This window comes from Leishmania donovani, chromosome 24 (assembly GCF_000227135.1).
Source record: "Leishmania donovani BPK282A1 complete genome, chromosome 24".
Taxonomy (NCBI): Eukaryota; Euglenozoa; class Kinetoplastea; order Trypanosomatida; family Trypanosomatidae; genus Leishmania; species Leishmania donovani.
This window is the reverse complement of record NC_018251.1, coordinates 205,482-231,883: the sequence shown is the minus strand read 5'-3', so window position 1 is coordinate 231,883 and position 26,402 is coordinate 205,482. Positions and strand designations below refer to the sequence as shown.

The following is a 26,402-nucleotide window of genomic DNA, read 5'->3' as shown; positions in this document are numbered from 1 at the left end:
GAGAAGGGGAAAGGGTGTGCGAGACAGACGCAAGCAACAACAACTGCGGACTACTTTCCCTCCAAGAGGAAGGGTGGGGGTGGGGGCGGGGAGCCCTGCATCAGAGGCGGTCTGCGCCAACGCAGAGGCGGCGATACGAACACGCTTCACTTCCCCTTGATGTCTCTCGTTTTTTTGCCTGCAATCGTTGGTGCCTGAGGCATGTTACAGCGCTTGCAGGCAGGCAACTCACAGAGAAAAGAAAGAGCGCGTGGAAGAGAGAAGAGGAGGAGGAGGGGGAGGGGTGCACCTACCGTGGCGGCCAAATATTGCGTATTTCAGCGTCTGCAGCTGCGGCTGCGGCCGGGTGCTGCTGGCAGAGACTCGGCTCATATTTATCATGTGGCTTATTCTCCTTCACTTATTCTCACGCTCTTAGTAAGTGTGCGTGCGCGTGCGCGCTGCAGTACAACGGTTGCCGGATGATGCACGTGGTGTGGGCTGGCGCAAAGAGCATACATACACAGATCCCCTCACACGGAAAGGATGACGCACGAAGAGCTAGACAGTGAGAGTGAGTGGTACAGACAGTCCATAGACACACACCACCACCATCACGATGACACTTACTCTCAAGCGACGACTCACTACGAGTCACAACGGAGGGGAGCGGGGGGGCAGGGGGGGGGGCGGGCAGCACATAATCATCCTCTGCCGCCGTCGCCCCCTCTCACTGCCCACTTATACACAGAACACACATACACACATACGCGCACGCGAAATAAAAACTCGTAAGAGCTTAATCGATGGAGGTCAAACACACGCACAGCCGCAAATTTGCGCACGGAGAGCGTGGCGACGCGCATCATATGGTGACGGTGGCGGCATCTCAGCAGCAGGTGGCCATGCACATGCATATGCTTGGTAGAGGGAGGAGGGGGGAGGAGGAGAAAGCGATGATCTCCTGCACTAAAGCGGCACCCTCGCACGCACACACAGGCAGGTAGGCGGGCAGGCAAGCCCAGCGGTGCGCAATCGCAGAAGCTCTTCCTACGCCCGACGCCGCCGTCCACGAACGTCGAACATGCCTCGCGACACTTCCTGGAAGGGGTTGACGCCTTCAAACGGATCCGGCGCCTTCTCCTTAGACTTGACCTTCTTCACCTTGCCGCGGTCCATCTCCATCTCCCACATGGGATCACGGATGCGCTGCTGGAACTTGGGTGCAGATGCCGGTCGTCGCACCGTCTCAGGGGTGTTGAGCACCTTGCGCTGATGCAGTGCTTGCACGGCGTTCCGGCCAACCCGAAAGTTTGGGCTCTTCCGCTGCTGCTGCGGCGCCGTCGTGTCGGTGGACGCACCACCGTCGGCGCCGTCCTTCAACATGCGCTTCATCGACTTAATGATGCCACCATACAGTGAAACCTTGGCCAGCTTGAGCGGCGCCTCGCCGTCCGCCGGTGCGTCGTGCTCGTCATCTCGCCGTGAGGGTTGTGGCGCTACGTCTGCCTCGATGTGGCTGTCCTGCACTGTGCATCCGTTCAGCTGTGCCGGCAGCCGGAGTACATATGCGCGGTCCTGCTTTTCGTCGTCGCTGTTGCTGTCCGAGTCCGTTGGAAGCGCCTCTTGCATGCGCTTGAAGGTCTGCGCCCGGGCAGACTTGCTCGACGACAAAGACGTGGGCTCGACGGCGTGACCCTCGTCATCGCTGTCGCCAGAAGTGTTGGACAGGAGTTGCGGCTTCTCTGCAGCCGTCGCAGACGAGGAAGAGCGACACCCGTTTAAACTGCCCGCCTGCCGTTGCACAGCGCGGCGTTTCTCCAGTAGTACCTGCACCTCCGACTCGCTCAGCTCTTGCCCAACAGCGCCGTCCTCTTCCACTGCTGTCATCGCGCCGAGCTTGGAGGCGGCGGAGGAAGACACAGAGGCCGGTGCGCTGCCGCGGATGTTGTGCTGCTGCTGATGCGGCGGCTGCATCATCTCAGCGGCGACCGTGGGCTTTCGGGAGTAGAAGAGCATGTACACCTGTGCCTGTTGCAGCTGGTCCTCCGAAAGACGACTAACATGGCTGTCGTTGAACTCGTACCACATGCCATTAGGGGCCTTGGCCAGGGTGTAGTAGTGGCCGTAGTCAATGGAACGTCCCTCGTGAACGCATACGGCGTTGAGCTCGTACTGGCAATCGGCTCTCTTCGTTGTCGCTGGGGAGGACATACCATTGTGCGGCTGCAGGTGATTCGGCGGCGGCGGCGGCGATGACGACGACGACAGTAGGGTGCAGTAGCGGGTAATGTCCAGCTCTAGCGGGAACAGCACGTGCTTGTTAATTTTGCTGCCGGAGGGGGTAAAGCGCTTCACGTGGATGACGAACACGGGCGGCGGGACGTGGATGCTTAGCTTTTTCTTCGCGCGCACACCGACCTGGCGTGGGGACAGGTAAGAGCGGCCATCGAGTTCCTCGACCGCGCAGAACTTGTCAAGGCAGTGCTGCAGCGTGTGCCCCGCTAACTCCACCGAGAGAATCGTAAAGGGGTCGTAGGTGTTGGAGCACAGGGTCTGAGGGTCAAGGCCGTGCCGTGAGGCACGCTGTGCCCGCTTCCCCTCTGCTTGCTTTGCCTCCATCTTGAGATCCATCGCCTCCTGCTGCTTGCCGGCGCGCAGCAACTGCTGAATCTCTTCCTGGCGCGACCACGTCACCTGTGAGAGCAGGTAGCCGCCGCAGATGCGGTGAAGCGCGGTGGTGTGCGCCACCCGTGGGTGCACCTTCTTGGAACCGACAAGGCGGTGCAGCAGGGATTTCTGACACGAAAAGAGAAGTTGCACCGCAAACTCATGCGCGTCGCTCTGCCGCCCAATGGAGAAGTGCTTTGAGAGCAGACGGAGGTTGCTCATGATCTGCCCAGGTCGGTACGCACCGCCGCCGCCGGTTCGGCCCTGCTGTGGCGCGTGCTGCATCTTGCGAAACGTCTCGGCAAGGGCGAAGGCAAAGTCGAAGGGGGCACCAAGCTGGCTGTCTGCTGAGCGAAACGTGTTCATGAAGTACTGTGCCACCGCCGGGGTATGGGCCAGTGCTTGCAGCACGCTGTTCGCGAAGCACGTGTTGCCAAGATTCATGAGCCCCAGTCCAACAGGTGTGATGGCCTGCCAGCACAAGTGTAGGCTGCCGCGAAACTGCGCGTCGGAGCACAGCTGTGTCGCCTTGTCGACGCGCTGCGGGTCATCGTCGTCGTCATCGTCGCTGTCCGAGTATCTGCGGGGCGCCTCCCCCTGGTCGCCGTCGTCTGCGTCGCTGCTGTTGTGTTCGACACCCTGCCGCTGCGTGCACATCGCATCGCGGAGCTGACGTGTGTGCTGCGGGTTGAGGACAACGGCGCTACGGGGGTATTCCACGACGTGCGGTTTCCGATAGCGCTCAAACTCGATCTTGCGGAACAAGATCTCCTTCCCGGCGAACCCGAGCGATCGATTATGTGCGACGTCCATGCTGTGTGTAGTGGCTGAACGGCACGCAGCGTGTATGACGTTGAAACTGCCGAAGAAGGCGGAAGCGGCGGAGGGGGAGGGGGAAGGAAGGAAGGAAGAGACCAAGAGCAAGAGCGTGGCGTCAGTGCTCAGCAGACAGCTTTCGAGGGCAACGGCCGAAAGGCGAACACCAGCTTCCCCCAATGCAAGGAGGACGTCTGGGGAGTGCGGGTCGCGCATACACGACCGTTTCCTGCCGCCTCGTGCACTCGCCTCCCTTTGACGCACGCGTCATGACAAACGCCCGCCAAACGTATACGATGAAGGGGGCGGTAGGTAAAAGGAAACGGTGACGAGCAAGCGCATCAGCAGCCACAACAGACCCACGCGAGTAGGACAGCACTGCCAGTCCAGCCCCTTGCCCAGCGCAGCCCCATCACATACACATACAGAGGGGCTCCAGGACACAGCCGGCTACAGCGCTGCCATGAGCTCAGACCATTTTTTTATGTGAGTTGTTGCCAACAGAGATGGAACACAGGCTCCACGTACCAGCTCTGCATCGTGTACCCGTCCATCTCCTCCCCCCTCTCACTCTGAGTGTACCACGCACCACTCAGCGCGTGTTTATGTACGAGCCCCATGCATGGGAAAGGGTGTGTGTGTGTGTGTGTGTGTGCGGGCCCCATTCTCAATATACACGTACGCTTGTGTCTCTGCGCAGCATGCGCGGTGGTGGGGTCGAGGCGCCAGACGACTTCAGTGCATGTCGTCGTAGCACACCGGCACCAGAGGAATGACAGCCTCATGCTCCACAAGCAGGGGATCACTCCATGCACACGCAGTTGCCACCTGTACGTCACTGCGGTTTGGCAGGCATGGGAGAAGAGGGAGCGCCTGACGCTTTACCCACGAGCTTAAAAAGCGTTCTTCGGGGCGTGGTGGCGACAGGAGATGGCGCCGAGGAAGCTTGCGACGGCTCGGAGGATGACGACGACGACACAGCTAGCATGATAGGGTGCACCATCACCGGCTGCGTTTGCACGGACCGAGTGGTTGGGGGCGGAAGGGGTGCAAGAGTCGCAGCAGCGGCTGGCCCTGCTGCACAGCTCACCTCTACTCGTGCAACGGCTGTTGCCGCAAGGGCGTTCGCATCGCCACTGGTGGTGTTGACGCGCTTGCTGGTACTGCCGCCGCTGCCGTGCTCGGTATCAGTGCGTGGCCGCTTCAAGTGCAAATCGGGTCGCATCGGCACGTGCACGGCGGCGGTCTTCGGCGCCACTGGCAATGCCGGCGGTGCCGCAGGGCAAAGAGCGCGGCTGCCTGAGCAGCTGCTCGTCAGCGTCGACGCAGCCGCTGTGTTCATGAAGGCCTGAGTGCCCGTTTTGGATAAGGTGAAGACAGTGCGACGTGGTGGGGCCACGGCACCGGCTGAGGCGGTAATGTCCATCGTTGGGAGCGAGACGTCCGATGACGACGGGAGCGATCGCATTGGCGCGGGAGGCGACACCATCGATGACAGTGGCTGCATGGCTACCGGCTGAGTTGAGGCCGTCTCAGTGAGGTCCACGACCAAGGAAACAGCAGCAGCGCGCGCTGAATGGGACGGTTCCGCTGCAGATGACCCGGCCCCCGACTTTGTGGACGACGTGCGGCGCATGAGGTCGAGCACAGATGTGGTATTGGCACTCTTCGGTGCGGGGCCAGGCACCATTGTAGACAGCGACGAGGACAGCGCGGTTGGGTGTGTCGTGCCGATGCCACTGCTGGCAGAGAGGCGCGGCAGACGCGATGCCGAGGAGTTGCTCAACTGCGGCGCAGAGGTCCCCACGAAGTTGTCGCACATCTCAGAGAACGGAATCAGCGGCGGCGGCGGCGGGGTTGTCGGTGCCGTCGTCGCGGTAGCCGATGCGGTGGCGACGCCGCTGCCGCTCGTGCTCCCGCAGAAGGCGGAGATGGGGGTGCCGATGAGGGTCAGCGGCTGTCGCTGCTGCTGGGTGAGGTTTGCCGGTGTCAGTAAGAGTGGCGGCGCGTCTCTCTCCAGCGATGCAAGTGCCGCGTGCCCGGTCGACGACTGTGAATGAACGCTGACTCGCGGCGACTCCTGCATTGATACAACGACGCCGTCGACTTCCTCGCCCCTCCTCGACGCTGCTTGCGACGGCTGCGGCTGCATAAACTGGTCCAGCGTGCTCTGCTGCGATGCGGACGGGGTCGACGAGGTTGTCGCGGCCACCACGTCGCGCCTGACCACGTTCTGCTTGTCGGCGCCGTCGTGCAGGCGTACCTCCGCCCCAGTCACGTTCGACGTCTCGAACATGGCCGCGGTCACGCTCAGCTTCGTCTGTAGCAGCGGCCAGATGACACTGTCGGAGGTGCCCTCGGCCAGTAGGTACTTAATGTGGCACGGCTGCGCCTGGCCGATACGGTGCACGCGATCCTCGCACTGCAAGTGGGTGCTGGGGTTCCAATCCAGCTCAGTGAAGACTACCGTGGACGCACACGTGAAGTTGTGACCAATGCCGCTGGACTGCATGGAAAGGATAGCGACCGTGCATGTCGCTTCTGTTCGAAAGTGCTCCGCAGCTGGCTCACGTTGCGCCGGTGGCGTGTCGCCGGAGATGTAGATGTAGTCGATGGGCTGGCGCGGCCGCACCGCCTCGACCGCGCTCCGGAGCGCCTCCATCATGCACTGGTGATGTGCGAACAGGATGAGCTTCTCACCTGAATCGAGGTGCTGCTCCACAATACCGCTGACGTAATCCTGCACCGCGGGTATCTTGGCACGTGCGGTGGCCATCTTCATCTCGAATACGTTTGGTGCCCGCGCAGCCGAGTCGCCCCCGCCATTGTCCACGAGAGAAGAAGTCGAGCTGGAGGCTGCTGCTGACGTCGAGCTAAGGCTACGGCGCAACGCGATGATCTGCTTCTCCAGCGCCTTCTTTTCCTTCTCCGTGATGTACATGTAGAGCAGTTGGCGAGACTTGGAGGGCAGCTCACTGCCGAGCTCGCGCTTTGTGCGGCGAATCAGGAAGTGGCGCAGCAGGCTGTGCAGCTCATCGGGATGGGCGTGACCGGTCATGTCGATGCCGAAGCGGCCGACAAAGGAGTTGCAATACCGCGCACCGAACTGGGCCTTGCTCGGCACTAGGCTTGGCTGGATGGCCTGCAGCTGCGCGTACAGCTCGATGGGGCGTGACATGGCTGGCGTGCCTGACAGGAGGATGACACGGCGGCTCGCGCGGCAGAGCTTGAGTGACTGCTGCGCGCGCTTTGCCGCCCCGGCTTTGATGTAGTGCGACTCGTCGAGGATGACCACGTTGAAGTGGGCGTCCTCGACACACTTCAGGGAGCTGTAGGAGACGATCGCGACGGCCTGCAGGCTCGTCGCCGTTGCCTTGGCACCTTGCAGGATGGCGATGCGTGCGAACGGGATACCGCAGAACTTGTTGAACTCCTTCGCCCAGTTCTCCATGAGCGACATGGGGCACACGACCAGCACCGGCCACTCGTCCCGGTAGTGATGAGCGACGGCGATGGCTTGCACCGTCTTGCCGAGTCCCATGTCATCGGCAATCATGGCGCGGCCGTGGCGCTCCAGAACGAAGCGCACACCATCCCGCTGGAACGGTTTCAGGCGCCGGTACACACAGTCCTCTGCGTCCGGTAGGCAGGCTCGCCCAGCGGCCACGTCATCCGCGTACTGCCGTGGAAGTTGCCGCATCCGCTCCACGCAGCGAAAGTAGAAGCTAGGGATCTCCTCGAACGCCACGTGCGGCAGTGAACGGGCCTTGAGGGCGGCGACGAGGCGAGTGTACTGCGCCATGGGGTACAGGAAAGCCCGCCCGGCGGTGTACCACATGCCCTCAAACTGAGAATCCTGCAGAACTGCAAGGCGAAGCGTGTCCCACCTCGACGCTTCCCCCTGCACGCGAATCATGAAGCACGCGACGTCCTTGCTTGTCGGGTGTACCAGAGCCTCAAAGCGCAGCACAACGCCAGTGTCGGCTAGAGGGCATCCCGGGGCACCCAGCGTGACGCGGGTGTACCCCTCGCACTGCACTGGGGCCAGCGCGTAGAAGCGGCAGCGCCCGAGTGCGCAGGTGTAGCACGGCTTGCCATCACGGCTGATGAGGTAGCGCGCGGGGTGGTCGCACAGGCAGTTCATCCGCTACGTGCGAGGACTGGCCGGGGAAGCAGCGTCAGTCCGCAATCGAGGCACTCTCATGCGAAGAGATTAAAACAACTAAGGGCGAGAGGAGGCGCCAGGGGTGCATGTGCGCGAGCGTGAATGATCTATGGAGTGCAACGTGTGTAGGTTTGGTCGCGTGGTTGGGTGTATGACGCCGGTGACCAGAGCCAGAAAAGGAAAGGGATGGCGCAGCGCCGGCTGCACGGAAGTAAGGTGCGCGTGTGCGTGGGAGAGCAAGAGGTGCGTGAGCTGGAAATGCAGCATTGAACGGACAAGGCAACAGCAGAAAAGGTGAAGGAATGACGTGATGCCCTGTGCCACTGCCTACCATGTACGTGTGCCTGTCTGCGTGTGTAGTTGACGGCGTGCGCTGATGAATTGATCGGTGATTTTTCGTGTGCCGTGGCGCATGCACCGTGTGTTGCCAATCACGAGATGCAGGGGGCGGGAGGAGGTTGGGGAGAAGACGGGCGTGCTCGGCAGCTGCTTTTCTGCGCGGGGCCTCTGCTGCGACACTGCTTGCACGTTTTTTTTTCTCTCGTTTTCGATTCGAGTCCGACGATGTCGCTGTGCACGTCGGGGAGCCGTGCTCGGACGTGGTGATCGACGATGATGAAAGCACGTAAAAGGGCGTAGAAGAGGGCGGGACCAGGCAAGAGGTGAGGTTATGGACAGACATCTACACACGCACACACACACACACACACACACACACACACACAACGGCATGGAAAGGGGCGGACACGCCAGCATGATGCGCACAAGCACCGCAGCCACGACTCACTCACACACCGAAACACATGACGTGCTCCTCTACGTATGCTGGTGAGGGAGGAGGATAGGAATGCTTGCGCATCTGAAGTGCCTCGGTCGACACCGTCGGGCCCCTCCCCCTGTCACACGTTCATATGCACGGGGCGTTTGCTCTCTACCTCTCCGGCTTCCATTGCGTACACGTATCCCCTTTTGTTTTGCCTTGTGCGTGTATCCAACGGACAGAGACGACGACAACGACAGGAGGTCACTCACGCACACGGGCGCACTCGCGGGACACACGCTTCCTCGTCATCTTCCTCGTTAAACGTTCAACCATTATATATATATATATGCATATATGCTTTGCCCGTCCCACCTCATCCGCGTAACCATGCCGGCAAAACACAGGCAAACACACTACGGAGACGTGCACCCACACGCAGTCGCTGAAGACAGCAAGGCAGGCATGAAGCTCGGAAGAATGGAAGCCGTAAAGGGGTGGCCGGTGGTTGCGATGACAATGGCATGCATATAGCCACCACCACTCCTGTGCGTGTGCCTGTGTGAGTTATGGGCGACACAGTGATGCAGCGACCCCTCATCACACGCCCCCGACTTCGGCGGTACCCTCGGTGCGCATCCGCTTCGGGGGCGTGTGCCTTTCGCATCGCGATGCCGTTGCGCGACGGCGCTTTGCCGAGGACGACGGCGACGACGGCTGTGAGGCCGACGCCGGTGATACCGCACGTGCTTCTTGAGCCTTGCCAACCCCTTCAGTGCTGTGTGTGTCGTCTGCCTCCGCGGCGCCGCTGTGCTGGCCGTGGGCGGCGTGGCTGCAGCGGCCAATCATGTCATCAAAGACGTCAAGGACGTCGCGAGCCGTCACGTGCGCATCGACCACCCACGCGCGCAGCTGTCGCATGCTCTCCTTTAGCTGCTCTGCTGCCGCGTCACTGAGGGCAGGTGCTTCTGCGAGCGACGTCTTCGACTGCACAGTGGCGGCACACATGATGCGCAGCAGCTCCAGCGCGGTCGTGAAGGTTTGACCACTGTACGGATACGGGGTCGCCTTGCCGTATTCGCGGCACAGCTGCCACAGGAAGGACACCGTCCAGGCCAGCACATGCCCGGCACGCGCAAACAAACGCGTCAGGGCAGCGGACTGCGTGCAGAGGACGAGGAGGCACTGAACATACGACGCCCTCTGCCCATCGGAGGCTGTCAGCATATCGCATAGCAGCAGCAGCCCATCTAGCCCATTCGACTCGATCAACGCGACACCATCCTGCGGCACCTCGCAGGCATGCCGGAGCAGTTGCAGAAGAAAGGCGAGCTGCGGTGGAATTTCCTTGCGCAGCTCGTGTGCCACATCGGCTGCAGATGCCTGCGTGACACCTCCGCTGCTCTTGCCGCCACCGCCGAGCTTGTTGGTACGCAGCTGCAGGGCTTCTTGGCGTTCCAGCATGAGCGGGACGCTGATAGCGGCCAGCGGAGGGGTGATGGCCCAGTGGGTGAAGGGCATCGGGGTGCCGAGGACCGATTCGAGGTGCATCAAGAAGTGCACGAGGTGGTGGTGCAGGACGTCGTCGTAGCGACCAAGCGGCCGAATCGACATGATTAGCATGATGGCCAGTGGCGTGGGAAGACGCGGCACCGCAGCAGGTGACGAGGCGCGACGTGGCTGCGTAGGTTGCTGCGACCGTCTCCCTGCGCCGCCGGTGGAGGGGGGCATCTGCGTGTGGGCCAGCTTTATACGCGCGACGCTCACCACGACTCGCAGCGCTCCCTTCGGTATGTACAGCGCGCTCAGCGCTGCGGCCGCGGCGGAGCGCAGCTGCGAGTCGATCGATGTGAGCGCCTTCAGCAGCAATGGTATCACTCGTCCCGTTGGCAGGTGGGCCGAAAAAGCCGCTGGTATGGAGGCTACCCGGTGCAGGAGAGGCACCATGTAGCGCAGGTCCAACACATTTCCCAGTGACAGCCGCTCGAGGTCGGCTACGTGTGCATCGCCGGCGGAGCGCAGCTCCGGAAACACGGCACCGAGCAGGTCGGTTGCGCCATCGGCACTGCTGCCGTCTTGTAAGTGAATGGAGTTGTGCAGCCGCGATGAGGCGTGCAGCGCCATACAAGTCATTTCCTCTTCGGTCAGCGTGTCGAGGTGCCAAGAGAGCATCTCCACCTCCGGCGTGCGTGTAGCGCTCGCTGTGTGGCCGCACAGCAGGAAGCGGCGCTGCACGAGCGCATCCGGCACCTCGGCACCTTCGTGGCAGTCAGACGAGAGATACTTGGCAACCACTGAGCGCTGCCTTTTCCCTTGTTGCTCTGCTGCAGCCTCGTCGCCGCGCTCCTCCATGGTGGCAGCGATAGCAGCCGCAGGGTGCGCGACGTGGCGGGCAGCGCTCAGGTAGTGGAGGGTGAGGCAAACGGCGTAGATAAGCCGGTCTTGCACGCCGAGAGTGCCGCTGTACACGTCAAGGCACACGCGGCCCAGCGCCGCGCACTCGCCAACGGAGAGGCAGGGATGCTGCTGCTCGGCCCTGCATAGTGAGATGAGCTGCAACAGCGTGCGAGTACAGGCAAGCATCAAGACTAGGAGGCCAGTGAGCGACCCTTCGTGATCGACGTTGGCTCTCAAGTGAGCCGTCAGAGCCGCTTCGTCGGACAGGAGCGCTCGTGCAAGTCTCAAGGCGAGTTTGTGCGCAGCCTCTGTCGTGCTACCGCTGCAGGACGACGGTGCAGAGGCAGTGCTATGGGTGAGAGACAAGAGCACCCCTGCAACCTGCCAGCAGACCGAGCCCATAACAAACCACGGCGGCGTTGAAACCTTTGCAGCCTTGCTTTTGGCAGCGAGAGAGCCCTCGATGCCGAGTGCTGTGCAGACATCCTCGACAAGGCTGGTGCTCATTGGCGCTTGTTTCGCGGCTCCGCCTTGCTCTTCCCCATCCAATGGCGATGCCGAGGACACGGCTATGCTCAGCCGACTCAGCAAGGCTACCGCTGCATCTTCTTCCGGAAGCGGCAGAGCAGGGCTGTGCAGGGTAAACGCGAAGGTGCGAAGGTGCACTGACTGTGACGTCGACCTGTAGTGGCGTGGCGCCTTTGCGAAACCCCGCTGCCGGTCAGCAAGTATCAGCACTTCGATGCACTCCTGCTGCGTCACCCGCGGCACATCCAGCTCCGCCGTCGTGGCAACTGCGGCCTGTGCCAAGAGGCGCGCGCGCCTTCCCCACAGATGCACGACGCGAGCCACGACGCTCTCGAATTCGGCGAGGGAGGCCTGCAGATGGGTACCCCACATGTTAGCACTGCTGGTGCTGCTGCTGCCGCCGCCGTTGTTATTCGCGCACTCCACCCTCGGCGTTTTCTGCTTTCTCTGCAACTGCTGGTGATCATGCTGCTCGCCGTCGCCCTCGTCCTCGCCGCCACCGGTGCTGCACTTCTGTTGTTGCTTCTCCTTCGTGCGATCAATAAAGTGCAGGGCGGCGGTCGCCAAAACGCCATGCTGTGCGTCTCGCAACTCGTGCGACACGCGATCGGCCACCTTCGACAGGCTGCGCATCAAGAGATGGTTGAGGACGTGCAGGAAGACTGGCACTGTGTTGGGTGTCAGGCAGGAGAGCCACAGATGGGCCTCGGCCATTGTACAGGTAGAGTGGATGGTGACGCTGTGCACGGTCCACAGCAGCAGCTGGGCTGCCCATCCCATCGCCCGCGCCTCCTGCACAGCTTCCATGCTCTCCTGCCGCGGTGGGCTGTGCGGCCGATGGTGTGTCACCCAGAGGAGTATGCTGAGCAGCAGCGGCCACTCGCCAATGCCGACCGCCTGAGACATATTGATGTGGTGCATCTTCATCATGGGCACCCTGCGCTGCTGGCTGACGGCGAGAAGCTCACACAAGAGCGCCACACTCGCTGCTGGCCACGGCTTGAGTATGTCGTTCTGCTTCTGCAGGGCAGCCGTGATGGGGTGCACAGGCGCAGCGGCCGCCGTAGCGTGTCCGTTGGATCCGTTGGCAGTCATGGGGCCACGGGTACCACTGCTGCTGCTGACGGTACTACCGGCAAGGTCAGGCAGAAAAAGCGGCACAGCGCTCAGCCACGGCACCCGCACGTCAAAGACTTCAACGTAGTTCTTCATGAGCAGCAGCATGCGCTGCACCACTAAATGCGTCTTCTCGAGGACCGCGTCGGTGGCAGCGGATGACGGCGATGTGGTTGACGACGTGGGGGCGGCAGCAGAGGCGGCTAGGGTACGGTGGAGTTGCTGTGTCATGCGGTGCCAAAACTCTTCACGACTTGGCAGCGCCGCTTGCAGGTGGTGGCGTACCTGGGCGTTGTACGTGTCCCACACCTCCGCCTCGGCGGTGTCGTTGCCCTGCAGAACGTCAAGATCCGCCTCGGTGAAGTCGCACGGGCTGGGCAGCGAGACGACCATCTCTGCGGCGCTACCGCTAGCAGCTACGTCCCCGGCAGTGCTCGCCCTCTTGTTTCTCTTCGCGGCGTTCTGGACGGCGAGCACGAGGGGCAGCACGCGCTTCGCTCGCATCAACGCAGCCTGCGTCAGCTGCATTGCCAGCGCGAGCATGAGCAGATTCGTGGAGCCATTGATAAGGCGATGCACGTACTCAGCGACCCAAGCAGGGCAGATCTCGTCCGCCACGTCACGAGGGCACATGGTGTAGAAGGTGGACGTCTTGGCCACGACCGGCTCCAGCCGCACTTGCTGTGCGGCGAGGTGGTACGGCATCGGGCACAGAAACGTGCGCGTCATCAGATTGAGAACCGCCACCCGCGCCGTTGCCGGCGCTACGCCGTGCGAGCTGCCTTCCTCCGCGAGGTGGCCGGAGACCCGAATGAAATAAGGCCGAATGAGGTCTGGGGCGCGTTGGAGAATGTGCAGCACAAGCTGCGACATGCGCTCGCTCGCCTTGGGCCGCAGCTGGCGCAGCAGGAAGAAGAGGAGGTAGTTGGGCATGCCCTGATCCTCGAGGGACTCGACTCGCGTGCTGGCGTAGTCGGCTGGTGATTCAATGGTCTCGTCGACAATGGCATACAGAATGGCTGCGGCGTTGTCGGCCACATGGTCGAACTCCAGCGCACGCACGAGCAACCGGAAGACGTTGCGCTGCGCCAGCAAGACGCGGCGCTTCTGCTCCGCTGTGATGTGGCGGCTTTGCACGAAGAGCTCGCGAACAACTCGCAGAGCGCTGAGAGCACACGCCATACCCGCACTCGTGCCCTCGCGCAAGAGCTCGGCCGCGTCCTCGAGGAGGTGCGTCAGGACGCCGTGGCTGCAGATCGTGTCGACGACGGCGTTGTGCATCGGTGACGTGACAAGCTGCACCAGGAAGCCGAGCCGCGTGAGGCGAATGCGGCGTTGATTGTACGTCAGCTGTAGGCGAAAGACGGCGAGGTGCAACGGGACATCGGCGCGCCGCTGCGTGGCAACCGCTGCGAGCGGGCTCATCGAGGCAGTGGAGGCGGCTGCAGGTGCAGCGTGTGCATCGGCAGGGGTACGCAGGCGCGCAAGCACGAGCAGCGGTGCGTCCTTCACGGCCACCGTCAGAAACTGTAGTGCGGCGGTTACATGGGTGAGGGTGGCATCGGAAAGCGTGGCGAGTGTTTTGCGGAATAGTGCGGCGCAATCGCCGCGCAGCACCTCGCGCGCGAGGGCGACGCGGTTGCCCCGTTCGACCAACTGCGTCAGCACAACCGTCAGCGTCTGCAGCGTGGGCACGAAGTACTCGTGGCGGAGGAGGGTTGCTCGCAGCGCTTGCAGCGCCTCCTCTCGCTGAGACACGGCTACAGCCAGCTCATTCGCCTGCTCATCGCCGACCTGCAGGGTGTGGCGAATCTTCGAGAGCCCCTCCAAGACCGTTTCTTTGTACTTGGACAAGAGATGCCCAACCAGCGGCTCCACGAGCGCCATTATGCTTGTCTTTGCTTTATTAGTTTCGTTTCCGCTGCTGTGGCGAACGTTATTCGGCTGTGACGGGAAGAGGGGGCAGAGGGCGGGGAGGGGGGAGAAGCCCGACCTGCGCGTGCGTGTGTACGTCGGATGCGCAGTGCGCTATTACACGTTTTACAAGACCGACTTCACGATACGCATGCATGTTGTGAGAGAACGGGAAAATGGATTCCGAGAAAAGTGGTTGACATACATGGACGCGGCGAGAGGGGGTGTGTGAAGTACGCATACCGTATCATGATCCCCCTCGAATGCTCGTGTCTTGTGAGGCGCCCCTCCCCCACCGAACTCACCAACGCCCTCATGCGCCACAGCGACTCTCTCGGCGCACACGTGCGCGTGTGTGTCTGTGTGGTTTCTTTTGGATAGTTTCTGTTTTTCCTATTGTGGCGCTGCGATGATCGAGTCCCCGTCTTGGTTTCCCCTACGAGGGAGGTGGGGCTTGGCTGCTGCTGCTTTCCGCGGCTTTTCTATGCGTATACCTTGTCACTGCGCACAGCTCATCCAACGGACGCACACACGCAACCACAGCGCGCCCACCGCTGCTGCCACTCCACGGCCACATCCTGGTCGTCTCGGACGAACCGTCCGCTGCCGAATCGGGCCACGCGCCTCGCGATATAGGCGGGCCGGGATGATGCGCGGCGGTTTCTCTGCCGCCGACGGAGAAAAGATGGGCCGCTAGGGGAATTGAACCCCTGACCTCCCGCACCCGAAGCGGGAATCATACCACTAGACTAAGCGGCCGCGGTACCTGAACATCACGGGATTGAAGTCAACGGAAGGCGACCATTTTCCACTTGGCGTACCGCTGTGGTCCTGCTGCAAGCTCTTCCAGTCTCTCCTCGGCTTCCCTGTGGACTAGCCACATCACTGCGGCGGCCAGCTCAAGAGCCTCGAGATCTCGTGGCATCGTGGACGGGTCCTCCAGTGCCCAAATGCGCCGCTTCCGGGTATGCACCAAGACCTTGTCCCATGCTACTTGGGACACCGTCGCGGACTTTCGCTTGTGCACCTGCCGGTGCTTCGGACAGACGTACTCACGTCGACGACTGCCCTCTCCTGTATAGAGCAGGCACCTCGTCCTCCTCCAAGAACTGAAGGCCGCCCGATATGTTCGCCTGACTTGTGGATCCGCTGCTCGGGCCAAGAGTTTGTAGTCGGTGCGTCGTGCCATGAGGGTGGCTTCTGTTGCTGTTTCGGTTGACGGTGCTGTGACACAGCGCCTCTGTGGTGTGCTGGGTGTGTTGTACACTTCCTCCCCGGTGCCCATGACGTGCCTGGTGACTCCAAGTCTCTTCGGTAGCTGCCTGCCATCTACTCGGTGCAGGATGCCAGGCTCGTCGTGGGGCCTGGCCGCCGCACCTTCGGCCACCTCTGCCCTGAACCGATGCACGCTGGAGAAAGAGGGCCGAGAAGCGCAGCTGGGTCGCTTGCGGTGATGCGCATGCGTTGCTTTCGCTTGCTGAGCGCACCGACTGTCAGTGGGATATGTACCCCCATGCACCTCCGATGCAGGACCATCTTAAGCATTCCTGTTTGGTGTGTGCTGATCGAGGGCTTTCAATATTAGGCTGCGTGTTTCATTGTCACGCAAGTCCGTTCGTCCACCTCCTCCTCGAGACGCTCAGCCATGAGTTGCCCCGGATGCCTCGAGCGGGACGTTCTCCTCAGCGTCAAGCCCGCCGCCCGTGATAAGGAAAGGGGGGGGGGAGATGGCCCCCTGCCCTTTGTGGAGGCGTCTGTTTGGTTTTGCAGTTACGGAAGAGCCCACGTAGCCGTGCACGGAAGCCTCGCCTCCCCAGACCGCCTTTCGCTGTGTCCCTGTGGAAGACCGGGGCGCAAGCGGCATGGGTGCGGTCTTGGGGGCCGCCTTACCGCTTCATCTGATGCGTCTGCGAATACATAGATCAACATGAGAAGCCCCCGCAGTCAGCGCCGAGGCGTTGCTGCGCCATGCACCTGACGAAGGTCAGAAACCGCTGTGCTGCGATCCTCGAGAAGGTCTTGCGTACGTCCGGCCCCCACGATGACGGACGGAGGCGAAGCCAAAAGTACGCTGCCGTGCCTTGCGGCGAGTCGACCCCCATGCGGGGATACCGGCTGGCCAGCGATGTCGCGTGTGCAGGGGTATGCAGCAGTCGCTTCTCTCCGCAGTGCTGACTTGGCGGTACAGCCCTCCTCCGGTCAGGTCGTCCGTGAGCGTGGTCAGTCAACTGCACGTGCAACACAGCTGCATTGGCGTGCACTCTGGCAGAGGAAAGGGCAGCTCCGTGGCGTGTCGTCTTCCCGCGTGGCAAGCTTCCACCCCTGTGAGCACCTCATTGTCTTGTCCCTCTACCGGCCACCCGACGGGCAGCCCTGCCTTCAGAGCTCTTTGAGGGTTCTCGCGGATGGTGCTGCCCCTCGGCGCGGAGAGGGCTGCCAGGATCTTCGGACCGTTAGTGCCTCTGCTGCGTAATTCGACCTTCACCTCTCAAGCAGTGTAAGCCAGCGCTTTCAGATCTGGAGGATAAACGTCTCCTATCAGTAGTGCAGCAGTTCGCTGAATTCGACTTCCCGGGGACACCTGTAAGCAAGTCTAACGGCCCTTCCACCTCCTCCTTGCCGCGAACAAGGGCGAATCATGCATTGCCCCCCCCCCCTGCCCGATTGCACCGCGGATGACCAAAGAAAAAAGTCATGTAAGGCGCAACACCTCTTGGTCGGCAATCCCAGCGAAATGGAGAGAGAAAGAGAGACACATCGATGGGAACCGCTTCCTAACTCGCATCACACGCAGCCGTGTCGCAGAGCACGACGACAAAGAAGGACGACGAGGGCGGAAACGCGCTCTGCGTGTTCGCAGAGCTGATCGTTTTCGTCCGGCTAGAACTGACCCCATCGTGGCAATACAGGGGCGCCCAGGGGCAAGACGTGGCCCCGACCAAAGGTTGCGGGTAATGTGTACCTGAGGCTGCTTCGCTGTGAACCGGCACCACACAGTAGCCGTGTACACAAGCGGGAAGCGAAACGTCCGCCTCTACACCTCCATCAGCTCACTGAAGCCACAATCCAATCTCACTTTCGGTACCGTCGAAGTTGCCGCATCCGGGCCCTTGATAAGCGCGGCAAGGAAGTGAATGACGGCCCGCAACCATCCTTGGACTTGCATGTGCTAGAGCTTGTCCACATGTGCCCTCTAGCGAAAGAAGGAAGACCGCATCAACCTTGCACCACTGCCGTGACATCATGCGGGGGCGACGGTGGCACCGGTCTTCCACTTCCTGTGCGTCTCCGCTTCTAGCACCGCACCTCTATAGAGGGTTTCTCTCGCTACTTTCCCTGCTGCTACTCCGAACAGTCGTGCCATATAGTTGACTGCAGTTCTGAGGCACCTCAGCGTCTGCGTGCCTCTCCGACGATGGCCGTGGAAGAGGCGCGGAAGAGGTGTGGACGAGCACGTGTGTTTGCCACCGCCGGTATCCCGTGGAGCCGCAACAGTCAGAGAGGGCGGGGAGGAACGATTCGTAGAATAACAAAAAAAAAACAGTAAAGCAGGCTGCTGGATGGCGGGGAGGATTTGCGGAGAACGACTTTAAAAGTACCTTCACCTCCTTTCCAAGGTTGCCTCGTGCGCACCTGGTGAGGCGGTGATCCAGGAAGCTGGCTAAAACGGCTGCGTATCGAGCTTTCTTGTCCTCTTTCACGCTGCTGCTGTCGACTCTCGTGGGGGTTCGCTGTCGTGCCACATCCATTTCACCCGTGCGCAGGACCCTGCTGCACCTGATGGTGCCACAACGACTGTTGCCACACACTCCGGTGGGCCCGCCGCGGCGGCCGAGGTCATGCACTGGACTCATCGCGTCGCCGTGCACGCGGACCTCCTCGTGTAGGGGTGGTGGGGATGGTGGTGGTGGCGAACGCAGCGATCTTACGTCTCCTGCTGTTGGGTGTACTATAGGCTCAAGCATGAATCGCCACGTTAGCTCTTCGTTCATCTCCAACTTTTTCTCCTCTCTGTGTGGCATCACCGCGATTAGCAGGGGCGCCGCCGGCCGCTATCACGCTCTGCGCTGGCCGCTGCCCATTCGCCTGCTTCGGCGGCAGCCCTCGAACAAAGTGCATTGGCGTCCGCACATACGTAAATTGCAGCTTTCCATCCACCCAAAAACTGTACAGCACCGGCGCCCCGGGCAGCAGCGCACCGACGTGTTCCCTGTCGCGGAAGCGCCGGCCGCCCAGCTCTGGGAAGATCAAGCCGCCTTTGGCATCCGTCACGAAGCCGTTCACTAGACACGCCGCACGCTGCCCCGTCTTTCCGGCCGGCAGCCGAAGCCCCAGGTGCGCGCTGACTGTGTCCAAGTTCGCCTGCTTCTCCAGTTCGTGCTTCAGCTGCACCATCGCGTTCCAGTAGCGCACCCACGCCGCAAAGGCGCGCGCGTTGATGTGCGGGCGGTGGCCGGGCAGCAGCAACTGCTCGCACAGCCAGCGCTGGTTCGTGACGCAAGTGTAGTCGCGCAGCGGGCGGTTGGCAATGACGAGGAAGTAGTCGTCGGCCATGTCCGCGGTGTAGGGCACGTAGGCGTCGGTGTCGATGACGGCGCCATGGGCGTCGCGAAGCGGGACACCGACGGCGGCGAGAATGTCAAACAACGAAATGCCGTGCTGGTAGAGCGTGCGGCTGAGGTGCGCCCACTCGCAGCGGCTGGTGGGCCTGCGGATGCCGAGGTGCGGGTACAGGCGCGCCAGCACGCCGACCTGCTTGTCCGTGAAGACAGGCACGCGGTCACCGTGCGGCATGTAGCAGACGACGGGAACGTAGCGCTCGGGGGTGTCCGCAGCCGCTGCCACGACGCGCTGCCGCAGCACCTCGCTCACGATGCGGCGGAAGCAGAAGCGCGTGACCTGCATCTCCACGTCCGGAAGCAGGCTCTGCCGCAGCAGCAGCTGCGAGTCGCGGCAGCACGCGTCCGGCGCGATCACCTCCGTTGCGCAGGTTCGGAACAGCACCGGCAGGCCCACGCGACCGCCGAGCGGGTGCGGGCAGCCGTGCGGCTGCGTCGCCGTCCAGCCCTGGTCGTGCGCCAGCAGGTACAGACGCACCAGCACATGGTACTTCTCCACGTCGCGGTCGTCGGTGAATGCCGGCATGGCGGCCGCGTCCATCGACTCCAGCGGGAAGTGCTCCACCAGCTCATCGTCCGTGACGAAGGCGCCCACACGCAGGTAGGAGAAGTACACGCGCACCTGCTCCGCGTCTTCAGCATAGAAAGGGCGCTGCTGGCGCACCGGGTCGCGCACGAACACCGACTCCACTGTAATGGCGGTGCACTTGCTCTCCCGCGTGAAGCCTTTGCTCTCCGTGGCCTTGGGCGTGTAGGGAAACATGGACTCGCAGTGCGGCGTCCGCACGGAGCTGCCGCGCTTGGCGTAGTGGAAGACGTGGTAGCCCTGCAATGTGCGCGCGTTCTTTGGCACGAAGTGCTTCTGTGTGACGAGGCGCGCGCGCCTGTCCTGCACGCTCATGCACGGGGCGGTGTTGGGGTAAAAGAGGTGCACCCGCACCACCAGTTCCTCCCACCCACTCACCTTGTTCACGCGAGGGAAGCACTCGACGCAGTCGTCCCGTAGCTGTGTCTGAATAGGGTCGCAGGCAACAATCATGCGTGTATCGTCGGTGTCCTCATCGTCCAGGGTCGCTGTGATGTGCTCGTCATGTATTATATGGCTGCAGCTGGCCTCATCACGGCAGTGCACGCCGCGTACGCCCTCCAGGTGAGACGCCTCAGCGCCATTCGGCACTTCGACGCCCGCGGCGCGGAGCTCATTGACGAGAGCCCGCTGCGCGGCCTTTACCGCGTGCGTGAAGTAGGGCAGGTAGCCCTTACCCTTGTATGCGTGGATCGACGCGTTGAGGCTGCCCTCGTTGCCGAGCGGGGTTACGATAGTCGGCGTGCCGCTGTCTGCAAGCTGCAACAACCGGCCTGGCACGAGTTTTTCGAGAGCCTGGGCTGCGCTGGTAGACATCGTTGACGTCAGGCACGCACCCGTTAGTTGGTTCAAGGGGAGGGAGGTGAGAAGGGCGTGGATGGCAGAAGGAGGTTGGGGAGGAACGCTGCAAGCCGGTGCGTGCCAGATGCGATTTGCAATACTGCGATGCAGCTACGATGACGCCCTCTTTGCCGCTGTATCTCGGCTATACGGGTGTTTCGGTGGTTGCGTCTATGTAGTGCGAAGTACTTGTGTGCGTGACTTTTCACAATCAGTCTTGGAAGGATCGCGAGGAAAAAGGGTTCAGGTGTCGGTTATGCGGAGGTGACGGCGAGAGAGCCTAGAGAGAGGAGAGGGGGGCCATGCCAAGGGGAGAGTGGAGAGGAGAAAATGGCCATATGGGGCTGTCAGAGTGAGAGGGAACCTCGCGGGCAGCTTGTCAGCGTAGTTTGCATGTGTGACACACACACACACACACACAGTCTGAAATCATGTTGCAGAAGGAAGCGACGCGCGGGATGAGGGAAGGCGGAGAAGCGCACGGAAACATGTGCGGCGCTCCCTGTGTCTCTCTTTCTCCCTGTCTGTCTGTCTTTTCTAGGCTTTCGCGCTTGCTGTTTCTTTCAGAGAGAGAGGGATCGCAGAGGGTTCTGAGCGCGTGGAGAGAGGAGAGCGTCAGAGAGTCGCAACGGCGATGATAGCAAGGTAGAGGTGGTGGCCAAGAGCAAGGACAAGAGAGGAGTATGGACGGAGGAGGGGAGCGGGCGAGAGTTCTGCCGACCACCACGCGGCGCCAAGCCTCCTTCTTCGCCAACACGTGAGGACGGCATCCATTGGGAAGCACCCCACTGGGGGGAGAACAGCTGCAAGGATATGAGGGGCGACCCAATGAGTGAGTGAACAGCAGAGGGAGAGGGTAATCCCGAACCGCAAAACATATGCACGGACTCCGCGTTAAGTTCCCTGCTCTTGCAACCGCGGCACTTTATCCACCGACGCCGGGACGTTCACCAGCTCCGCCACTTCTGACGGATTCAGCGCGCGTATAGCGCACGTTGTGGTCTCCTCGCAGGCCAGCGCCCCTAACTTGTCGAGTGGAGGGTACAGAAACCGGTGTTCGCCGTGGCCAGGCACCCTCGTGGAGGTGCTGAGGAAGGCCTGCCAGCTTTCCGGAGCGGCGTAGACGTCGGTGCCAGGCCCTGCCCGCGCCACCATAGCTTTCCAAAAGGAAGCTGTGAAGATGGACGTGGTGCTCGGGTGAGGGGCGAAGAAGGTGGACACTGCGTTGACCGTTGTCCCGGCGACGGGCATGCCCAGCGCCAAACCGCTCAGTGTAGTTGACAGTGGGCTGAGCAGCCGTCCCCGCCTAGCCCCGGAGTCCTTGTCAGTGGCAAGCTCAATGGAGGTCTCTGTCGAGGTCGGGGCGTAGTGACGCAGCGCGCTCATCACCCACTGGAACCAGTACGGAGACACTTGCGCCGAGGCTGTCAACAGCATCCCAAGCTCAAAATCCGACTGCGGTTTCCACACATCCGCCATCATCATCGGCACAGACGGGCTGACATTGTCGTACAGGCGGTGCGCGTAGAAGTCGAGGCGACCCTGAGGCCAGGGCACAAACGACATAGCGGACGCGTTGCCCAGCACGTGCACGGCGATGTCGATGGGAAACACACGCTGCGAGTAATTACAGCTTCTCAAGGAGTTGAGCACACGGGTTACATTGGGTACCTCCGCCTCCGTGGCGACAACAAACACGCGGAGGCGATAAAGTCCCAGGAGCTGAGCCCGGTTCCGCACGATGAGGTTCGGACGCTCGGCGAGTCGGGTGTCTGCATCGACCCACTCCTCGCGCATTGCCAACTGCGCACGCGTGTAGGCGCTGATGAGTATATCATCCTCTATGCTGGTGATAGGGCGTATGGTGAGCATGTGGCCGATGAAGAAGAGGATGACGATCATGATAGCAACGCCGAACACAAAAATAGAGCGGCTCTGCTTGCCTGGCGCCCGGCCGTGTTGGGCGTGGTTCGCCTTATCCATCGTCAGAGCCAACAGTGCAGCCACGTGGCCAGCTCCCAAATATCGACAAGGGTGATGGCGCCTTGGAGGCGGTGTCTCTGCCCCCTCCCCCTGCGGCTGACGGTGCTCGCACCCGCTTCACTTCGAGCCTCCAACTGCGAGAAGCCAGAGTGTGAGAGGGGAGGATGGAGGCGGAGGGTATTGGAGATGGAGAACAAGAGTACGTGTGCGACACGCGTGCCTGTGAATGTGCGGTTGATGGGGGTGGTGGTGGAGGCACGAGACCCGTCACACAGGGTGTGAGAGGAAGGAGAGGGGGTGAGAGCGGCGAAACGAAAAGTAACCCACAGAGACAGGTGCCCGCACGATGTGCTTCATCGTTTCCCTCATGGCTGACGCTCTGACTTCCCCACCGCTTGCCCTGCGTTCTCCAAAGCACGCGCACACAAACACGCAAAGGCAGACGAGATGGCGAGGGAGCACAGATGCCGGTTGGCAGTGTGAAGGGGGGGGGACTGCGGCGGTGCCTGAGATGAAGCCGTGATGGAGAGGGCCCGTGTCGGCACACGAAGTGAGGAAGATGAAGAACGCGGCGATTGACGCGGAGACGAGGGACAGAGGAGAGAGATGAGAGTGCTACGACACGAACACACACACACACACACACAGAGGCCGGCAAGGAAGGGGAAAGCACCAACCCTCAATACGAAGCGAGGCGTAGACAGAGAGAGGGGGATAGAGCGCGATACGACAATGACAGCAACAAGAGTGCAAGCGCATGTGTGTCGGGGTGTCTCTGGGTGGGCTTGGCACGAACACGTGAGTGAGAGGGAGGAGTGAAGGAGAGAGAAAAAGAGGCGGCTGCCAAGCGGAGATGTTGAGTCCACAGTGGCGCTGAGTGATGAGGATGGTGGATTACAGATAACGAAGCCGATAGTGGTGGTAGGGACAGTAGGGAGGAAGTGTGTGCATGTATGTGTGTGCATGTCTACCTCATCTGGCGATTCTGAGTGAGTTGGCGTGCATGTGTGCGTAGGGATGTGTGTCCCAGCCCCCTCTCCCCTCCTCTCCATCTGGCTAACAAAAAATGCCCACGACGAAAGCGTGCAGACAAGGACACACACACACACACAGATCAGCAGCGCACATCTACTGTGGCAAGACAACAAAGGCTATCACTATTATAGGGAGGAGACCGTACAGGAAGTGAGGAGGCAAAGGAAGGTGAGGAGGGCTCACCATCGTGATTTGCGGGAAGACCAGGAGCTGTTGGAGGCACCATCGTCAAAGAGATCTGGATTATCACTGAGGTTGTTGATCCCAGCGAGCCACTGGAGATGCTGCTGCTTTTCTCTAGTACTGGCTGCTAAGTCCTCGCACTGCTGCCTTCGCTCTTTCATCCGCTGCCCGCGCTGCACGCAGGCTAAGATGCTCATCCCGATGATCGTGACGAGCACGACGCCGAAGATGCCGGCCGTCACGGTCTCGAAGAGCAGAAACATATCAATGTCCATGGCAGTGCAAAGGCAGACGCCGGTCACATCAGAGAGTTGAGGTGGGCGGGGGGCGGGGGGCGGGGTTGTCGTGGTGGTGATAAGAAAGATCGCAAAATGAGTCTGTGCTTGTACATTTGCGACAGTGCGCGTGTCTGTCTGTCTGCCTGTCTCTATGAGCCTCCTCCCCCACTATCTAACGATGGTCTAGTAGGGGAGGGGGGCTTGGGCACTCCGCACGGACAGACAACTAACCCAACAAAATGAGGACGGGAAAGACAGTACTTGGGCCCGGTCTCTCTCTCTCTCGCTCTCGCTCTCGCTCTACGCGCCCGTATGTGTCCCAAGGAAGAGGTGTGTGTGAGAAAGGAACGACGGAGGAGGAGGGGTCATACGCGCGCGTTTATTTGTGGGGGGGGGGGTGCTGCCACGGACGGGCCCTTCGGACTAGTGAGAGTGGGAATAAAGATGATACCCGTCGCTCGAGCTAGTGGAGGTGGGAAGAGTGAATGCGGAGAGGAGAGAGAGCGTGGGAGATGCGTACGTAGAAGGCACCACGACGACACCGTGCATGAACGAGGAAGCAGAGCCTTGGAGGGAAGGAAGGACAGACGACTGACGAGGCGATGGCTCATTCCACACATATACACACACAGAGGGAGAGCAGACATATATACATGTATGTCTGGAAGGCTGTATGGCCTGAGGGGAGGGGGCAGGATTAGCGATGCGTGAGGAAGCAGAAGAATAGCAGAGAGAGAGACGGATACACACACACACACACAGATGCACGTGCGCCATGCAAGATCGTCTATGAGCACGTCATCATCGCACTCGATGCCTTTGCTTATCCGGCGAGGCGGAGAGATGGGCGACTCTGTGTATCGGGTATATGCAAGGTTTCACCCCCGCTGTTCTGCGGCCCGATGGGATGCACCTCGTGAAGCTCTTCCGATGGCCGCTGCCGTCGTCGCTCTTCCGCCTCCTCTTGCTTGAGTAGTGTGTACGCACGCAGGGCGCGGCGATCGCGATAGAGGCAAAAAGCGAAAATGAGCACCATTGCGAAACCAGCCAAGATTGCCACGACAATGCGCAGCCACAGCGGCAGCCCCGCGTACATGTCCAGGTCGTAAGGAGAGGTGGCGCAGCAGCCGTTGGTGCAGCACACACTTGGGCGTGGGGCATCCTTGCACGTGTAACGGCCCAGCGCCTCAGACCCGCACTCGAGGTCGGTCGACATGGCGAAGAAGGCAAGAGACGATGAAAAGTGTGGTGGTGGTGGTGACGGCGGGTAACAAGCGGCAGCGCAGCTGTCATCAAGAAGCTCGAGAGGAGTAAGAGGTCCCTATGTGACGACGGCGCGCTGAATGGGGAGGGTCTGGCACGTGAAGGAGGTGATGCCGGTAGGGAAGGCAAGAGAGATGGTCTGCAGATGTGTGAAAGGGGATCAAGTGAACGGCCAAGTGCATTGTGGACATGCACACACACACACACACAGAGATGCATACACATATGAGAGGAGGTGGAGATGCCCAGTTTGATTCGTTGCCCAGAGATGATGTACGGGAAGACCGTGCCACACAGGGCAGTTGTGGTGTTGGCGGATGCTCAGGAGGAAAGGAAAGAAGGGGGCACCCAACAAGAGGACATGACGCAGCCGCTTGCATGCATGCGACGGCTTGCCGCGGCGTCTACCATTACACCAGAGTGCTTGGACGAGGCATGCACGTGTGTGTGTGGGGGGGGGAGAGTCGCACTTGCCAGCGTGTCTTCCTGACGCATTCAATGGCCTGACGAGAGCCGCGGCAGAGGATAAGCGAGCAAGAGAGATTGGCTCACCGACCACCCGAAGCGACGCAGCGAAGGTGCAGGCAGGTCTCATTTCGTCGTCGGGGTAAGTAGACGATGCTTGTAGCGGCCTGGCTGAAGTTCAGGCAGAGATGCGTGGGATGAACAGTGGGCAGCAACGGCGGCAGCAGCACGCATCAGCTACAGAGAAATGTTCGATCTCTATCGTCGTTGTTATGCGTGCAGGTAAGGCAGCACAGACAGCTTGCGCGCACTCTCTACCACAGGCTCACTTGTTAGGATACGAGGAAACGGCCGAGCCCGTACGTCACGTACGGTATGCCACCATACAGCGATTCTTTGGTGTCACGCAGTCGGGAACGTACTCCACTAGTCGCACGATGTACCCGTGACGCTGAAGCCACTGTACGCGTCCTTGGCTCACGACGGCTTCGACGGAGGCGGCTATGCCCTCTGGACAGGAGACAAAGTAACGCACGGACTTCTTCGAGACCGATGCTGAGGGGCCTCTCCCCGACAGAGCGACACCCTGCAATCGCTGGTGCACGGACACATTCCAGTCTGTCAAGCGCGTTAGATGGCAGAAGGCTGCAGCACTGCCCAGCCCCAGCAGCGCGGACACAAAGTCAGGGTCGATGTAGGTGTCCAGCGAGCATTTGCTAAAGCAGCACGGCGCCAGAACGAGGATGCGCGGCAGAGACTCCTGCGCCTCCAGATGGCGCAGCCCCTCGTCCACGCCGCTGCCGCA

General features: G+C 61.3%; 7 protein-coding genes and 1 non-coding gene across 8 annotated transcripts; all 8 read right to left on the bottom strand.

The window, feature by feature from the left end:
- Positions 1-1,029: 1,029 nt before the first annotated feature.
- On the bottom strand, positions 1,030-3,462 carry LDBPK_240630 (ubiquitin hydrolase, putative; the record flags this gene model as incomplete). Its single annotated transcript, XM_003861105.1, has 1 exon — positions 1,030-3,462. The coding sequence occupies one exon, from the start codon at positions 3,460-3,462 to the stop codon at positions 1,030-1,032; it is 2,433 nt and encodes an 810-aa protein (XP_003861153.1).
- An 838-nt stretch (positions 3,463-4,300) lies between these two features.
- LDBPK_240620 (DNA helicase, putative) lies at positions 4,301-7,609 on the bottom strand (the record flags this gene model as incomplete). The annotated part of the gene is made up of 1 exon (XM_003861104.1): positions 4,301-7,609. The coding sequence occupies one exon, from the start codon at positions 7,607-7,609 to the stop codon at positions 4,301-4,303; it is 3,309 nt and encodes a 1,102-aa protein (XP_003861152.1).
- Positions 7,610-8,990: 1,381 nt separating this feature from the next.
- Positions 8,991-14,318, bottom strand: LDBPK_240610 (hypothetical protein, conserved; the record flags this gene model as incomplete). The annotated part of the gene is made up of 1 exon (XM_003861103.1): positions 8,991-14,318. One exon carries the CDS (start codon positions 14,316-14,318, stop codon positions 8,991-8,993), a length of 5,328 nt encoding a protein of 1,775 aa, XP_003861151.1.
- Positions 14,319-15,032: 714 nt separating this feature from the next.
- LDBPK_24tRNA1 lies at positions 15,033-15,104 on the bottom strand. Its single transcript has one exon. It is a non-coding gene; the product is annotated as a tRNA-Pro (tRNA).
- A 3,198-nt stretch (positions 15,105-18,302) lies between these two features.
- Positions 18,303-20,366, bottom strand: LDBPK_240600 (hypothetical protein, unknown function; the record flags this gene model as incomplete). The annotated part of the gene is made up of 1 exon (XM_003861102.1): positions 18,303-20,366. The coding sequence occupies one exon, from the start codon at positions 20,364-20,366 to the stop codon at positions 18,303-18,305; it is 2,064 nt and encodes a 687-aa protein (XP_003861150.1).
- A 918-nt stretch (positions 20,367-21,284) lies between these two features.
- Positions 21,285-22,373, bottom strand: LDBPK_240590 (hypothetical predicted transmembrane protein; the record flags this gene model as incomplete). Its single annotated transcript, XM_003861101.1, has 1 exon — positions 21,285-22,373. The coding sequence occupies one exon, from the start codon at positions 22,371-22,373 to the stop codon at positions 21,285-21,287; it is 1,089 nt and encodes a 362-aa protein (XP_003861149.1).
- A 1,214-nt stretch (positions 22,374-23,587) lies between these two features.
- On the bottom strand, positions 23,588-23,866 carry LDBPK_240580 (hypothetical protein, conserved; the record flags this gene model as incomplete). Its single annotated transcript, XM_003861100.1, has 1 exon — positions 23,588-23,866. One exon carries the CDS (start codon positions 23,864-23,866, stop codon positions 23,588-23,590), a length of 279 nt encoding a protein of 92 aa, XP_003861148.1.
- An 826-nt stretch (positions 23,867-24,692) lies between these two features.
- Positions 24,693-25,085, bottom strand: LDBPK_240570 (hypothetical protein, conserved; the record flags this gene model as incomplete). Its single annotated transcript, XM_003861099.1, has 1 exon — positions 24,693-25,085. The coding sequence occupies one exon, from the start codon at positions 25,083-25,085 to the stop codon at positions 24,693-24,695; it is 393 nt and encodes a 130-aa protein (XP_003861147.1).
- Between the last annotated feature and the right edge of the window lie 1,317 nt (positions 25,086-26,402).